Source organism: Caretta caretta, chromosome 1, assembly GCF_965140235.1.
Source record: "Caretta caretta isolate rCarCar2 chromosome 1, rCarCar1.hap1, whole genome shotgun sequence".
Taxonomy (NCBI): Eukaryota; Metazoa; Chordata; order Testudines; family Cheloniidae; genus Caretta; species Caretta caretta.
In genome coordinates, this window is record NC_134206.1 from 381679 (window position 1) to 398171 (window position 16493).

At 59.6% G+C, this 16493-nt stretch overlaps 2 protein-coding genes across 3 annotated transcripts in view; one reads left to right on the top strand and one right to left on the bottom strand.

Moving 5' to 3' along the window:
* LOC125637768 (F-box/WD repeat-containing protein 7) overlaps positions 1-644 on the top strand; it is a 42896-nt gene extending 42252 nt beyond the window's left edge. For both annotated transcript variants that reach the window (XM_048852877.2, XM_048852800.2), the window contains one exon: positions 118-644. In XM_048852877.2, the coding sequence (XP_048708834.1) occupies positions 118-386 (269 nt within the window). In that variant the 3' untranslated portion in view covers positions 387-644. The remainder of the gene's footprint in view (positions 1-117) is intronic.
* Positions 645-698: 54 nt separating this feature from the next.
* Positions 699-16493, bottom strand: part of DNHD1 (dynein heavy chain domain 1) — a 171281-nt gene continuing 155486 nt past the window's right edge. Inside the window, exons 35-43 of the mRNA XM_075125455.1 lie at positions 5828-6006; positions 4152-4388; positions 3589-3763; positions 3245-3355; positions 2793-2997; positions 2631-2722; positions 2322-2474; positions 1437-2161; positions 699-1326 (exon numbers count right to left, since the gene is read on the bottom strand). Of these exons, the coding sequence (XP_074981556.1) occupies positions 964-1326; positions 1437-2161; positions 2322-2474; positions 2631-2722; positions 2793-2997; positions 3245-3355; positions 3589-3763; positions 4152-4388; positions 5828-6006 (2240 nt within the window). The 3' untranslated portion in view covers positions 699-963. The remainder of the gene's footprint in view (positions 1327-1436; positions 2162-2321; positions 2475-2630; positions 2723-2792; positions 2998-3244; positions 3356-3588; positions 3764-4151; positions 4389-5827; positions 6007-16493) is intronic.

Sequence of the window (16493 nt, forward strand, 5' to 3'; positions counted from 1 at the left end):
CTGCTGGGGGTGTGGTGCGGACCCAGGCCGCGGGGGTGCAGTGAGGTTCGCTGCGTCAGCCTCCTGCGAGGCCGGGGACAGCGCAGCAGGTTAATGTTAATGGTGCTTTTCCCCCAGGGCCCAGCAAGCACCAGAGCGCCGTCACCTGCCTCCAGTTCAGCTCCAAGTTCGTGGTGACCAGCTCGGACGACGGCACCGTCAAGCTCTGGGACCTCAAGACGGGCGAGTTTGTCCGCAACCTGGTGGCCCTGGAGAGTGGGGGCAGCGGGGGGGTGGTGTGGCGCATTCGCGCCTCCAACACGAAGTTGGTGTGTGCTGTGGGCAGCCGCAATGGCACCGAGGAGACCAAGCTGCTGGTGCTGGACTTTGACGTCGACCTGAAATGAGCCCCAGCCAAGCCGGGATGGGATGGAGGATCCCGCAGGCCGGGCACAGCACCTGGGCTCCGCAGGGCAGGCCCCGGAGCAGGCCTCAGCCCCTCTGCAGGGCTGTAAATACTGTATCCAGCCTGCCTCAGCCTTATTTATATGTGTGCGCGCCTGGACATGGGACTGGCAGGGAGGGCCCTGCACACAGCCAGGGGCCTGGACAGAGAGCAAAGGCAGCATGTTTTGTACACACTAATATATCAATCTATTTCTGTACCTGGGGCTGTGTCTGGGGAGCTGCACAAACCGCGCTGCCAAACTGCCCCCTTGAGTATCTTCCACTGATGTGGCCACGCCCCCAGAGGGGCCCATGGGGGTCTGGCTGCAGCTGCTGCGCTGGTGATGGGGGGATCGCAGCTGCAGCCTGTTCCTTTGGGCAGTCCCAGAGCTGTGCTGTGTGATTCCTGCTGGTCACCCGAGCCGAGTCCTGAGCCCTCGTGGGGCTGCGCTGGAGCGTGGGGGCAGGGTAACAGGGTGGCCTGTGGCTGCTCTTCCCCCGAGGGCCATGCTGCGTCCCACACAGCAGCTCTCTCCTCTATTCCAGGCAGGGCAGCGTGCTGACAATGTGCACCCGGTGCTGGGCACACAGGGCAGGTGGCATCTTGCAGGGCAGCGCCAGGTGCATCACGGCCCGCTGGCTACTCAAGCGCACAGGCTGCTGAGGCAGGCCAAGGTAGATAGGGCAGCTGTACTGCAGCAGGGAAGCGTTGGGCCTTGGAGCGTGCCAGGCCTCCCCCACAGCCTGCACCCAGATGGGGGGCAGCAGGCAGGGCTGGGCCGAGAGCGTCTCCTGGAGCAGGGCTGAACGCGTGTCCCACAGGGCGTGGTGCAGCTCCAGGCCGGTCAGGTAGAGCCCGCTTTCAGGGGGGGAGCTGGGCGGTAGCAAGCAGGGCAGCACCTGGAAGAGCAGCGGAGGATCAGGAGGGCCGGTGCCGGCCCTGGGGAGGGGCCAAGGAGGATTCCCCAGGAGCAGCGAGCCTGCCCTGCGCGTCAGAGGGGTGGCATTACCTGTTGGTCCAGGTGGTAGTGGTCCAGGTCCTTCTTCTCGACCCGGGCTGCTTCCTGGAGCAGTGCCAGCAGGAGGCGCCGTGGGTACTGGAAGGCAGAGAGGTGGTAGAGCAGCGCAGGCTGCCCAGCCGCCATCCCCAGGTACCCGCACAGCAGCCGGCAGCGACACTTCAGGGTCTGCAGCCACCTGCTTGGGTCCTGGGGGCCAGTGGGGGCATAGGGCAGCCAGGGGCGGGGGAGGCGTCCCCGCTCCAGTGCCCGCAGGATGGTGGAGCAGCGTGGGATCTGGCAGGGCCGCCCCTTCAGCTGCTCCTGAGCACAGAGCAGGTCCCGCTCCACCTGCTGCAGCAGGGCCAGGAAGCTGCCACACTCCTCCAGCAGGAAGCGAAGCAGGGGCCGGGGCTTCGGCCGTGTGCGCCCACTTGGGAGATGCCCTCTGGCCCCCACCTCCCAGCCTCGCTGCTGCAGCGTGTCCTGCAGCTCCTGCACCAGCTCCAGCCCCTGCTGCACCAGCTGCCCCAAGGCTCCCTGCTGGGTGCTCGGCGGGGGGGTGGGCTGCCAGAGGTCCTGAGAACGCAGCAGGTCTGCGAGCAGGCTTGAGCTCTGGCTCTCTAACAGCTGCTGCTGTAGGCCCTTGTGCAGCCCACAGGAGGCTGGGTTTGCTGGGTCCGGGAGCTGCTGTATGCGGGCCCGGGTGTCTGCGATCACGTCCTCTTCCGGCAGAGCTGGGGGCAGAAAGCTACAGTCAGTCGCAGCCCCCTTCGTCCCCATGTCCCTTCTCCTCCAGCTCCAGCCCCATTCTGTGCCTGCTGGGGGCATGCAGCGCCCTCCAGGGCTCCCTGCACCCCTGGGGGAGCAGACTGGGCAGCAGGGGCACTTCCTTACCCAGGTTGGAGCCCCTGATGAGGGCGGTGAGGAGGGTCTGCACCCCCTGGGGGGGCAGCAGACGCGAGGCACGGCCCAGGCACTGCTGGCTCAAGCTCTGCACGGCCTCTGTGTCCCCAGCATCCAGGATGTAACCGCCGTAGAGAATCGACCCTGAAACAGCAAGGAACCGTCACGGCCCTGACCCGCGGCCCTGGGCCCAGCCAGCCTGAGCTCCGGGGCACCGCGCGGAGGGCGAGGGCAGGGATGGGCCCAGCTGCTGCCCCAAGTGTTCCTGGGAGGCAGGATGGGCTCTGGCCACCTCCCTACCTGCCAGCTCTTGCATGGCCTCCTCAGGGTTGGACACCACCTTCGCCAGCCGCTCCTGCAGCCTCAGGCCTGCGAACAGCTCCGCCTCGCTCCTGGGGGACACAGCAGGCGGTGAGACCTCGGGCAGCTGGGGAAGCGGGGGGTCGGGCCGGCCGCACTCACCAGGGGTAGAGCCGGGCCTGGGCCAGGCTGCCGTAGTGCTGTCTGTGCAGCAGCACTGCGTGCAGCACCAGCAGGGCCAGCCCGTGCTCCTGCGTGGCACGCCAGGCCGGCTGGCCCAGCAGCTGGCCGTAGCTGCGCTGCAGGCTGCTCTTCAGCTCCTGGGGGGTCTCGCAGAAGAGCGTCACTGCTCTGCGGCGCACAGCTCCTGCAGGGGTACAGACGGCCGTCACCCCTCCGCGCCTGGCCCCCACATGGCGCTAACGGCAGGGCCTGCTGCCGCCCAGAGCGCACGTTGCACCCGGCGCCTCCCCCCACAGCCCACAGGGCCCGGCCCATGGGTGGCTTGGGCTTGGCCTCACCCCACACGGTGCGCTGCGGCCTGTGAGGAAGGGGCACCGTGTGCTGGGTAGGCAGAGCTCAGGTCTGGCAGACGCAGCAGGGTACCAACGCACCTGGCACGGCCCCTGTGGCATCAGCTGCAGCGATGAGCCAGAGGCGGAATTTGGGGTGGATCTCGTCCCCTTTCATGTCTGCCAGCTGCAGATCAGGGGCCTTCGCCCCCCCTGCAGTAAGAGACAAAGGCACAGAAATCCTCATGCCGCGGTTGCGGGGCGGGCAGGACATGGAGGGGTGGGAGTCTGCTCACGGGATGGGGAGGTCCGGGAGGCGGCTGGAGGGGAAGCTGCCGCGGGGGTGCAGGCAGGCAAGCGACTCCCAGGAGCAGCCAGGCGCAGGGCAAGGCCGTGGTGGGACAGCATTTGGGGTCCGGGGTGGGGGGGAGGTGAGGTTCCCTCACCTTCAGGGGCTCTCTGGAGCTTGCTGAGCTGCGTGAGCACCGCCGGGGGCCAGCACTCCTGGCGGTGGCAGTTGTTCAGCACCAGCCAGTGGCCCAACTTGGGGCAGGTGCCGAGGGCTTCGGCCACATGGTGCATGCAGCCCGGGGTGCCAAGGGAGATGACGACGATGCCCAGCTGCAGAAGAAGCAGGTTACACCGGCCTGGCGTCAGTGCCCTGCCCCCCAGCTCCCCGCAGGGCAGTGCAGCCGGCCTGGCCCTTGCCCAAGCAGGGGTGTGGGATCCGCGGGAGGGGGGTCTCAGGCCTGCTTGGGTCAGTCGCCCAGCAACCAGCACGGGACACCCTGCCCCCGCCGCACCCCAGTGCCCACACCAGCACCCCTAGTGGCCATCCCACCTTGCTGTCCCCCCAAGCCATGCCCTCCCCTGCACCAACCTCCCTCCATTGGCCCCGCCCACCAAGGTGCCCCCCAGGCCCCTCCCCCACCCCACCTCGCTGCCCCTCTTCCACCAGTCTCCCTCCATGCTGCCCCCCAGGTGCGGCCCCAGCAGGGGCTGGCATTACGCAGTGCCGTTGCTTGGCCATCTGCCGGATCCAGTGCAGCGGGTGTGTGGCCGCTCCGGGCAGGCCCCAGCGTGGGGTGAGGAAGAGCAGGGGCAGGTCGGTTTGGCTGCAGGTGTAGATGCCGGCAGCGCTGTAGGTGGCATCCTCGGCGATAGGGCGGCCGAGCAGGCAGGTGGTGAGGTCGCGGAGCACGCCGCTCAGCTTCTCGGGGCAGAAGATGCGCCACAGCATGGCCCGCTGGAAGAGACTGAGGTGGGCATGGCTGGGGCACAGGGCGGGGCCCACCACCGTGGCGGGCAGGCGAAAGTACTCCTGCCACTGGGCAGCCTGCTCGGCCAGGGAGGCCCGCAGGCCCCGGAAGCCAGGCAGGCACTCCAGCAGCCCGCCCTCGCGCCAGGCTGCGGCACGCACCCAGCCCGGCCTCGCGGCCCTGGCTGGCTGCAGCAGCTGCTCGGCTGCAGGTGCCTGCAGGCCCTGGCAGAAGGCCAGCCAGTCCAGCGGGCTGAGCTGGCCGGCCAGACGGAGGGGTGCCAGGGCCCCCAGGAAGCTGAGGAGCAGGTTGTGCGGCTCCTGCAGGCGTGGCTGAGCGTGGGCCAGCAGCTGGCGGGACAGGCGCGTGCTGAGCTCCAGCAGCCGCGCCTCCAGCGCCTCCAGCTTGCTGGCGTCTGCGCGCTTGGTGGCGAGCAGGGCCCTGCGGGCGACGGCCACGCAGCGGGCCGGGCAGCAGCGGTAGGAGGGGTGCAGGCGGCACACCTGCCGCAGGGCCTGGTGCAGCGCTGCCCCCAGGCGCCCCACCTGCCGGTACTTGGCCTGCACGGCCAGGGGGTGCTGGCGCAGGGAGAGCAGGTGCTGGTGGCCGGCGCGCTGGGTCTCAAGCCGGCCTTGCAGCAGCCGCACGAGGGGCAGGAACTCCTCCTCCTCCAGCAGGGGGCCCGAGGGCTGCAAGATCAGCTCCAGCAACTCCTCCTGCACAGAGAGCAGGGGGTGGGTCCCAGCGTTGGGGGTGGGGGGTGTCACAGCGACTGGGGGAGCTCAGGAGTCATGGGGGGGCTAAGCTGTCCTGTGGCGGGGTCTCAGGTGTCAGGGACACGGTGGGGGGGGCTCGGTGTCACTGGGGCGTGGCGAGGGGCTCAGGTATCACGGGGGCGTGGCGGGGAGCTCAGGTGTCACAGGGACACGGTGGGGGGGCTCAGGTATCACGGGGGCGTGGCGGGGAGCTCAGGTGTCAGGGACACGGTGGGGGGGGCTCGGTGTCACTGGGGCGTGGCGAGGGGCTCAGGTATCACGGGGGCGTGGCGGGGAGCTCAGGTGTCACAGGGACACATTGTGGGGGGCTCAGGTATCACGGGGGCGTGGTGGGGAGCTCAGGTGTCACAGGGACACGGTGGGGGGGGCTCAGGTATCACAGGGGCGTGGCGGGGAGCTCAGGTGTCACAGGGTGCGACGGGGGGCTCGGGTGCCATGGGGGGGCAGGCCCAGCATCAGCCAGGGAGCAATGCCCGTGTGGCTAAGAACAGGCTGAGGCTCCTCCTCCCGCCGGGGCAGGGGCAGTTGGGGGCTGGGGCTGCTCCCGCGGTGCCCGCAGCACCCTCCAGGCAGGCCTGGCATCGGGGGGAGGCGTGAGCTGGCCCTAGCAGGGAGCCATTCTCCGTGCTGGGCCAGTGACGCCTTCTCACCTCCGTGTCCTGCAGCTTGTCCTCCAGCTGCAGGATGCTGAGCTGCAGCGTGCGCCAGTGGGTCTGGGCCTCCAGCCTCTCGGCATGCAGCACCTCCTCCAGCAGCAGATCCTCCAGCGCTGACTGGCTAAGGCTCAAGTCAATCACAGTCAGGCCCTTCAGGAAGGCGTGGTCCATTTCTGCAGTGAAGCAAGCCCAGGGCAGGCAGTGAGGGCACAGGGGGCCTGGGGCTGTGGTGGGGGCAGTGGCCAGAGGCCCAAGGAGCAGCCCCACACCTCTCACTGATGGCCCTGGGTGGGCTGCCCACAACACTGGCCGTCGGCGGCACTGGACCAGGCTGATGTTGCAGCTGAGGAATGCTGGGCCTTGGGGGGAAGAGGAGGAGCAGGGGGCAGGGCCCTGTAGCGAGGTGGGGGGTCTAAGGCCCACCTCAGACCCCCACACTGGTAAGAGGCTGCACTGCTAGCAGGAGCATCAGCTCCCCCCGGCAGGAAGCACAGCCATTGCCACTCCACACCTGCCCGAGGCTACTATGCCCATGATAAAGTGGGGGAGGCCCTAACCCCCTGTTCTGGTACCCCTGGGCCTCCAGGCCATGGGGGGCCTAAATGCTCTTTGTACCCAGGGCCCCATAAATCTTAATTGTCTCTGCTGAGGAGACGGCCTGAGGGAGCTGGGACTCGGAGAGACACCAGCACAGCGGCGTGAAACGGTGGTAACTCTTCCGTTCAATGCGTGCCCGGACGTTTGTCCCGTAGCGACAGCCGGCGGGCAGTGCGTAGGCCTTTGTGCTGCCAGCCCAGGGTATAAAGGGCTGGCGCCGTTCTGACCCTGCCAGAAGCCAATATTACAGTGAGCCTGATGCAGAGGGGAGGGAGGTGGGGCGGGGCTGCAATGTGCATTGTACACTGCCAGCCAGAGGCGGGTATGGGAGCCCACCTAAACCAGGGGTGTAGTACTGCTGGCCCAGACCCAGCCCTGCCCTGGAGGCCAGGGAGAGACACAGCCAGGGTGACCGTAGGAACCGGAGCCCGCCTAGCAGCCTTGCGAAGGTCACTGATGGACCGGGACCCAGGAAAGCTGCTGCTGCTTGGGCCCCTGTAGAATGTGGGACCACTCTCGGAGAGAGAGGAGTATTAGCAACAGGCAAATGCCTGAAGAAATCCCAGGGAAGTCACAACTTTTCCTTTCATTCTTTCAGCCAAGGAACTAGCTGTAGCGATAACTGAAATGCCGTAGTCCTGTCACATAAAACGCTAGTGTGCTGACCATCGAGGGCCTGCAGCTTTCCCACAGCTGTGTGAGGGGGAGGTTTGGGCAGATGGGTGGCAGCAGATTCTTATGAAAAGCCAAAACCATTTGGTGAGGCATTTGGGGTGTGGCTGAAGGGCCAGTTTGTCCTTGTAGAAAACCGTACCGGGAGGGTCGGCCGGACAGGCCTGGGACACTGCTGCCTGCCTCACAGAAGTGACAGCTGTTAAACGCTAGCTACACTGAGAGATGAACCAACAAGCAGGTGGCCAGGGGGCAAATGGAGGTCCTGGCAATGGAGCTTCACGAGGAGGGAAAAGTCTGTCCAGACCTTTCAGAAACCTGGATGTCCTGGGGTTGGAGACCACAGCCCTGCCCTCTGTAGGGAGCTGAAATGCTGAGATAGCCAGGTGACCCCTTACTGAACTCATGGCAGGAAAGGCCTTGCTCTTTTAAGTGACCCAGATAACACAGATAAACTGCTAGGAGCCTGTGAAGAGAGAGTGCTTTGCTAGGACGGCAAGCAGAGCTGGTAGACGAGTCTCTGCTGTTCGAAGGAACATGTTGACCCACAGCACAGCAGGCAGCTAGTGATGATCTAATCCTTGCGCAGCCAGGAGAGGGCTGGGCTGCAGAGTCTGGCCATAGTCCTGAGGAATGATTTTTGGTTCCTGAGGGAGAGGCCTTAGATCCCAACTGGGGAGGCTCAAAAGGTCGGCGAATCAGTGAGGCTGAGGCCAAGCCATCAATAAAAACAGCTCAATCTTGTGTGAGTTTGGATACCATTCTGGGCACCATAGGGATGGGCGGGAGCATAAAGAAGTTTGACCTCCAGAGACAATAGGAGGCATTTGTTCTGTTGGGTGGCGAAGAGGTCCAGCTCTGGCACCCCGTGTCACGGAGTCCCTGGGCGATGCTCTGGAACTGCTCCCCATGAAGTCAGTCAGGACTCTGGGGTAGTCGCCTTTCTGTGAGCAGCCTGTCTTCAGGACACACAGCTCACACAGCTTCCACCTTCCTGGGTCTGACCTCAGAGCATTCAGCATCCTCTGCCTCTCCGTGCGCTTTCCCCCAGCGAGTCCGCTCAGGCGGGGCTCCTGGGGAAGCCAGAGGGTCCTGCACCCCAACTTTGCAGTCAGACGTGACTCTCAGCCAGCCAGTAAAACAGAAGGTTTATTAGACGACAGGAACATGGTCTAAAACAGAGCTTGCAGGTGCAGAGAACGGGACCCCTCTGCTGGGTCCATTCTGGGGGGCAGTGAGCCAGACAACCAGGTCTGCACTTCACTCCATGTCCCAGCCAGCCCCAAACTGAAAACCCCTCCAGCCCCTCCTCCTCTGGGCTTTGTTCCTTTCCCGGGCCAGGTGGTCACCTGATTCCTTTGTTCTCCAACCCTTCAGCTCTCACCTTGCAGGGGGGGAAGGGCCCAGGCCATCAGTTGCCAGGAAACAGGGTGTCGGCCATTCTCTGTGTCCAGATCCCTGCACACACCTGCCCTCTAGGGCTCTGCAATGATCATACACCCTTACCCCACCACCTAGATACTTAAGAACTGCATAGGGGAAACTGAGGCACCCCCACACTATTCAGAGGAAACATTAAGAACAGGCCCACTTCGTCACATCTCTCCCCCCTTCGAGATCGAACTGAGCGGGGTCACTTTACCCGGTGACCTGGGGAAGTTTGAAGCCACCAATGTTCCCATGGATGCCCCAGCATCTCTCCCGTTCCTTGGTAGGAGTTACACCAGGCCCTTCCAGTTTCACGCCCTCCCTTAGGTCGGGGGTGGTCGATAGCACTAGCAGGCTGCATGTGGGAAGGTTTCTGCAGCCCATGCCCTTTGGCCACCCCAAAACCCCAGGGGGTCAAACTGGGATTGGGTTTTCTCCCAGAGCTCCAGTCTGGAGGGCTGCAATTCGGGCTCTCTTGGTTAAGGGCCCCCATCTTGACCTGGGCCACATACTGTTCACTTACAGAACTAGCATGGAGACATCCCTTTCCCAACAACCTTGTCTCCCCAACAAGCTGGCCAAACACAGCCACTTGGTTATAGGACGGTATACCTTTCTTAATAGCTTTCACTCCATCTGAGACCTTCTCAAAGCTCTCCACACTGGATCTTTCAACAGGAAAGTCAGTGGATCCATTCACAACAGAAAATTTCTGGCTGTTAGGAACTGAAACTTTCTTGATTAAATCACTTTCACACCCTTCAGTGGCAGTAAACTGCTTGCAAAGACTCCATGAGGATTCCTTTCCCGAGGGCTTTTCTATGCAACAATTCACCCCCTCCCAGAAATTCTGCTCTTACCCTCTTTACCTAGGGCTTGCTCTAGGGGAACACTTTCCTGAGCAACTACAGACTCTTTCTGGGTCTCCCTTACATCCAGAATCACCTCTGGCCCATCAGGCGGATTCCTACACAATCCCCTTTCATGCAAACTTACAGACTTCCTAGATACAAGGTTAGAAGCATTCTCCTTCCCTTTGCCACACACAAGTTCAGGAATCTTTTCCTTCTTGCTACAGGTTTCCACACCCTCAGTAGGTTCCACAATCACATCACCTTCCTGCTCTCCTTGTGCCCTGGCTAGGATCTCACCCTGATTAGACAGAGTTGCTACACCCTTTCCAACAACACACTAGCAACAGGCAAAATACAAGCACCAGAATTGTCTGGTCTCGGGGATTTTACATAGACCCTAACTGGATGCGACCTAGTTACAGGGCCATTCTCCCGAGCAGACAGAAACTTAGGACCCTTCCCTTCCTGGGCTTTAGCTGAATCCAGAACCAGCTCTGAGACAACTGCATGACCCTCAACCATCACAGGCTGAAAGGCCCCTTCTGTCTGCTCCACAGACCAAGAAGAGCCGGACACACTTTCTCCTTTACCAGACACACAGGTTGGGATCCCATTCCCTTTGTCCCAGCACACAAGGCTGGTCACAGACAACTGCTTGGAGATCAGGGTAGCTCCCTCCATAGGCAAGTCAATACCCCTGACAGACAGAGACCCATTTCCTTCACTGTCCCAATTCTCCACCCAGCTAACAGGTAAGGTCCAGGGACTCTCATCTTCCACTCTCCTCGCCTTCCCACCCTGCTGACTGGACACAGCCATCAGCTCACAAGGCTGCCTAGGCTCATCCAAACTTCCCTTACCAAGCACCTTGCCACTCCCCACAGATCCCCTGCCCTGCCTGTGTCTCCCCCCACTCAGCTGGGGTCTCAGCTCCCACTGTGCTCAGCACTGCCCTTGCTGTCCCAGTGGGGGCAGGCCACTGCTTTCCTCACTGCATCAGAGCCAGCGAGAGTCCCCAGTCTGGTGTGCAAGGGGGCAGGGAGCATCTCTCTGTCCCACCCAGCCCCAGGGGTCTGGTTACAGGCAGGCAGGTAGCCTGAGCCTAGCGGCTCCTCCCTGCTGCCAGCCAGGTCATCTGCATTTTCACTGACCATTTCCCTCTCCACCGATTGGTTCCCTGGATTCAAATTCAAACCCTCGGCCGTTACAGGAGCAGGGCCTGGATCCTGTCCCAAAGAGACACAGTCACCCCACAACAGGGTCTCGCAGCTGGTGTCCTGGGGCACCCCAACGGCCAGCCAGCCCCACCCCTCCTGGGTCTGCACAGGGATCTGGGCCATAGGCAGGGCGAGGGGCTTCGTCCCTGGGACCCTCACCCAGCTCACACAGGCCCTCAGCCTCTGAGGCTGCACCACCCAGGGTCTGACACCAGTTCTCTCTGTCCCAGGATCTCGCCACCCCAGGAATGTCTCCCCATTGACCATCCCCTTCCGCTCCCACTGGGGGTCCGAGGGGCCTGACCCCAGGGAACTCCACACAGACATATAGGTTGGGGTCAGGAGTGGGAGCCTGTCCACCTCCCCACCCATCTGGCTGATGGAGTCTGTGGCCTTGGGACCCAGCAAGGGAGCTAGACACCGGGGGTTTTCCGCAGGGTCCCCCTGGTTCAGATCTCCAGCCTGCTCAAAGGCAGTGAGGTGGGCATCCACACACCCCCCCCTTAACTAGGGGCAGCAATTTAGTCTCGAGGTTCCCTGCGGAACTGGCCCCCCGGGATCTATCCCCACTCACCCCGGGGAGGTCCCCTAGGCCTCTCCGCCCCACCACCGCCAGTTCATCCTGCTGCTGCTTCTGCAGCTCTTTCTCGGGCTCTCGCTGTCTCCCACGGTCCTCTTGCTCTCTCAGACTCCGCTCCAATCCCGTCCGTCTCGATCCCCCGATGGGGAACCCGATCGTGAAGACCCCCGTCTGGTCGGGGACAGGAGTCTCGGCGATGCCTGGCTCCCGCTCCAGCTGCTCCCAGATCCTGCTATAGCCCCAGTTGGGGTCAGGAATCTGTTCCTTAGAGCGGTCATCCTCCTCCAGCTGCACGATTAACTCTGCTTTGGTGAACTTTCCAACGCTCAACCCTCTCTTTCTGCACAGGGTTACAATGTCCTTCTTAAGGAGACGGTGACAGGCCATCACTCCGCTCCTCCCAAGTTGTTGTGGACTCACAGGCCCGTGTGCTCTCAGCTCCCCACGGTTTCCAGGGAGAACCCCTAGTGTGCCAGCCCTTCTCGAGGTCACCACCTCTTTGCCAGGGTCGAGCTGCAGACTCCTCCGCCCCTTGGACTGCTCGCTGCAGTCCCCAGGGGAACCCTGTTACTGCACAATCCTTCTCGCTGGTCACACACTCCCAGGGGTTAACCGCCCCCCGAAACCGCTCCTCTCTGAGCCTTCAGCAGGCCTGGTCCTCGGCAATCCCCCTTCGTGTTACTGCTCCCCAGTCACTTACTGCAGGAAGCGCCATCCACGGGGTGCAGTACATCCCACCGCTGCCACCAGTTGTCACGGAGTCCCTGGGCGATGCTCTGGAACTGCTCCCCATGAAGTCAGTCAGGACTCTGGGGTAGTCGCCTTTCTGTGAGCAGCCTGTCTTCAGGACACACAGCTCACACAGCTTCCACCTTCCTGGGTCTGACCTCAGAGCATTCAGCATCCTCTGCCTCTCCGTGCGCTTTCCCCCAGCGAGTCCGCTCAGGCGGGGCTCCTGGGGAAGCCAGAGGGTCCTGCACCCCAACTTTGCAGTCAGACGTGACTCTCAGCCAGCCAGTAAAACAGAAGGTTTATTAGACGACAGGAACATGGTCTAAAACAGAGCTTGCAGGTGCAGAGAACGGGACCCCTCTGCTGGGTCCATTCTGGGGGGCAGTGAGCCAGACAACCAGGTCTGCACTTCACTCCATGTCCCAGCCAGCCCCAAACTGAAAACCCCTCCAGCCCCTCCTCCTCTGGGCTTTGTTCCTTTCCCGGGCCAGGTGGTCACCTGATTCCTTTGTTCTCCAACCCTTCAGCTCTCACCTTGCAGGGGGGGAAGGGCCCAGGCCATCAGTTGCCAGGAAACAGGGTGTCGGCCATTCTCTGTGTCCAGATCCCTGCACACACCTGCCCTCTAGGGCTCTGCAATGATCATACACCCTTACCCCACCACCTAGATACTTAAGAACTGCATAGGGGAAACTGAGGCACCCCCACACTATTCAGAGGAAACATTAAGAACAGGCCCACTTCGTCACACCCCGACAACCTGAAAAAATAACTTCACTCCCTTGTAGCTGAGAGATTGTTTCTGATCTCTGCTGAATGACCTGCTGAGGCAGGTTGCCAGGGCGTGCTGAGACACTCGAAGGGGGATTCTCTTCTTGATGCAGAGATTCCAGAGGGCCAACACCTCTTGGTGTGAGGGGTCTGCCCTGGCCCCTCCCTGCTTGTGAGATAAAACATCACCACAGTGTCATCTGTGAGCACTTGTACGGAGCATCATGCGCGGTGAGGGAGACACTCTTGACTCGTGAGCCAGCCTGAAGTGTCCTGCTGGTGACATGAAGGGGCAGATCCTGAGCCAGTGGTTCCAAAAGGTCCCCAGGTGCGCACGATCTGCATCTTGGGCCAGAAAAGGCAGAATTAGAGCAAATGGGAGCTCTGTGTGCACATTGGCAGGGTTCATCCACCTGTTCAGGGAGGACAGAAGGACCACATGTACGTGCCAGCATGTCCATGGATGATAGAGGGATGCTAGACCAACGTCAGTCACATCTGCATGACTCGGGACGTCTGGCATGCTGAGTTACATATGTGCAAATTGCCATGAGTTCTGTGGAGAGAACATGGTATCTCTGCAGAGCCGGCGGGTGAAATTACTTCCTCTTTACAGCGGTGCTCTAACACGCCAAAGACTTCAGGGTGGCCCTGGAGTCACTACAAGTTTGCAGAGCCTAATCTGGACCTTCCAAAGGCAGGTCCTTTAGTGTTCATTGCACTTCAGCCAGGATGCCCCAAGCTTGCAGCCATGCAGCCCGATGCAGAATAACGGCCACGGTCAGCACCTGAGCTGTGGACTCCACCTCATCCAAAGCAGCGTGCGGAAAGGAGCAGGCAGGCAGGCAGCGCTCATGTCCTGCAAGTTCTAAGGGACAAGTCGCTGACTCAGAAAGTTGAGGAAACAAGTAAGGGGTCATCCATTTTGGATCTGGTTTTGACCAGCAGGAATGAATTAGTTGCGAAGCAAGGGTGGTTGGGAACTTGGGAGGAAGTGATCATGGTCTGATAGAATTCGAGATCCTATGGAAAGGAGGACATGAGAATAGGAAAACACGGACACTGGACTTCAGAAAGGCGGATTTCAACTGACTCAAATAGTGGACAATAAGGAAAGACCAATTAGGAATAAAAGGAGTCGAAGGGGCTGGCAGGTCCTAAACGATGTAATGCTGGGTGCTTAACATCCAGCTATTCTGACGCAGAGCAAAGAGAAGAAGAGCCACAGGAGGCCAATGTGGCTGCACAAGGAGCTTTTTAGCTCTCTCAAACCCAAGAGGGACCCATACAGGACATGGAAGGATGGCACGTCACCAAGGAAGTGTACACGGGCAGAGTGCGAGCGTGTAGGGACAAAATCAGGAAAGCCAAGGCCAAGAATGAGTTACAGCTGGCAAGGAACACTAGAGACAACAAGAAGGGGTTCTTCAAATGTGTCAGACAAAAAAGAAAGATCAGGGATGGTGTGGGTCCGCTGCTCAATGGAGAAGGTGAGCTGGTCACGGAAGATGATAGGAAGGCAGAGCTGCTTAATGCCTACTTTGCTTCAGTCTTCTCATTACGGTAGTGGAAAGATGTCTGCAGGGTTTACATCTGTTGTTCTCGCAGGGTCTGGTGCGGCATTGATTTGGTGGGTCCTGGTCTATGGGGAGCTTGCTTCTGATGATGAGCTTGGAGAGGTTGGGGGATTGTTTGAAGGCCAGCAGTGGAGGTTCAGGAGAAAATTTTCTTTCAGGATGGGGTCACCCTTTGAAACATTCGTGGCCTGGCTGTCAGACTTCTCAATGGGGAACCAGCTCCTGGGATGGGGAAGGCAATGGCTGTAGCTGTTTGAGGATACCCTGTGTGGGTTGCAGAGTGGGGTGGTAGGTGATCACTAAGGGTGTGCAGTTGCAGGGGGGGATATTTCTGTACTGAAGCAGGCTGTCTTGGGGTATTTGGGTGGCCTGTTCCAAGATTCTACTTCTCTGGTAGAGTGTCCTTGTTTGGTGAAGGTGCTTTTGAGTGTGTTAAGGTGTATAACCCAGACTTTCTCCACAGAGCATGTTCTGTGATATCTGAGTGCCTGGCTGTAGATCACAGATTTCTTGGTGCGTTTGAGGTGGTTACTGGAACTCTGAAGGTAGGTGTGGTGATCTGTGGGTTTCTTGTAAATAGTTGTCTGTAGGGTTCCATCATCAAAGCTGATTGTGGTGTCCAGGAAATTGATGCTGGTGGGGGCGTGTTCCAGAGAGAATTTAATGGACAGATGGTGGTTGTTGGAGTTGTGGTGGAAATCTGTGATGGAGTTTAAGCCGTCCATCCAGAATATGAAAATGTCATTGACGTACCTCAGGTATATCATTGGTTTCATGGTGCATTTGTCCAAAAATTCTCCTTCAAGGTGGCCCATGATTAGTGATAGTCGTTGAGATATGGATTCGATAGTGGCATCAGAGACAGTTGACTCAGAGAAGCTGGATATGAGTCAGCAGTGTGCCCTTGTTGCCAAGAAGGCCAATGGCATTTTGGGATGTATAAGTAGGGGCATAGCGAGCAGATCGAGGGACGTGATCGTTCCCCTCTATTCGACATTGGTGAGGCCTCATCTGGAGTACTGTGTCCAGTTTTGGGCCCCACACTACAAGAAGGATGTGGATAAATAGGAGAGAGTCCAGCGAAGGGCAACAAAAATGATTAGGGGTCTAGAACACATGACTTATGAGGAGAGGCTGAGGGAGCTGGGATTGTTTAGCCTGCAGAAGAGAAGAATGAGGGGGGATTTGATAGCTGCTTTCAACTACCTGAAAGGGGGTTCCAAAGAGGATGGCTCTAGACTGTTCTCAATGGTATCAGATGACAGAACGAGGAGTAATGGTCTCAAGCTGCAGTGGGGGAGGTTTAGATTGGATATTAGGAAACACTTTTTCACTAAGAGGGTGGTGAAACACTGGAATGCGTTACCTAGGGAGGTGGTAGAATCTCCTTCCTTAGAGGTTTTTAAGGTCAGGCTTGACAAAGCCCTGGCTGGGATGATTTAACTGGGAATTGGTCCTGCTTCGAGCAGGGGGTTGGACTAGATGACCTTCTGGGGTCCCTTCCAACCCTTATATTCTATGTTTCTATGATTCTATGAAAAGGTGGAGGCTACACGTTTTTCTGGAAAGGAAAATCTGTAGAGGACAGGCGCATTCATGGTGTCAGTTTTGCTGTTAGGAATAAATTTGTCATTCAGCTTACAGAATTGCCGGTAGGAATCAATGAATGTCTTATGACTCTTCGTCCTGAGCTCAGCAACACTCGTATGCCCCAACACTTGATTCTATCGAGGATATCAAGGAGCAGTTCTATACAGATCTTGACAGAGTCTTGACCAACATTCCCAAGGAGGACAAGACCATTCTCCTCAGAGATTTTAACTCTACAGTCAGCCATGAGTCAGATCTCTGGAGTGGCTCAATCGGAAAAGAAGGAGTAGGAAAGGCTAACTCCAACGGCATCCTCCTTCTGAGCAAATGTGTAGAACATGGCCTGATCATCACGAACACCCTCTTTAGACAAGGTGAGACATGTAAGACCACCTTCTTGACTATGTTTTTAGAGCTCGAGATTGTTAGAGCTCGAGATTGGAAGGATGTCCACATCACGGTGGTCATGCATGGAACCGATGACTGCTGGACAGACCATCGACTTGTTAGATCAATCATGACTTTCCAGATCGCCTGAAGGCATCGCAAATAGGCAAAATCAGTATGATAGAAATTCAGTGTCAAGTCCCTTCGAGATATAGTGACTTGGAAGAAACTTCAGCAGTGTCTCCAAGAGAGGTT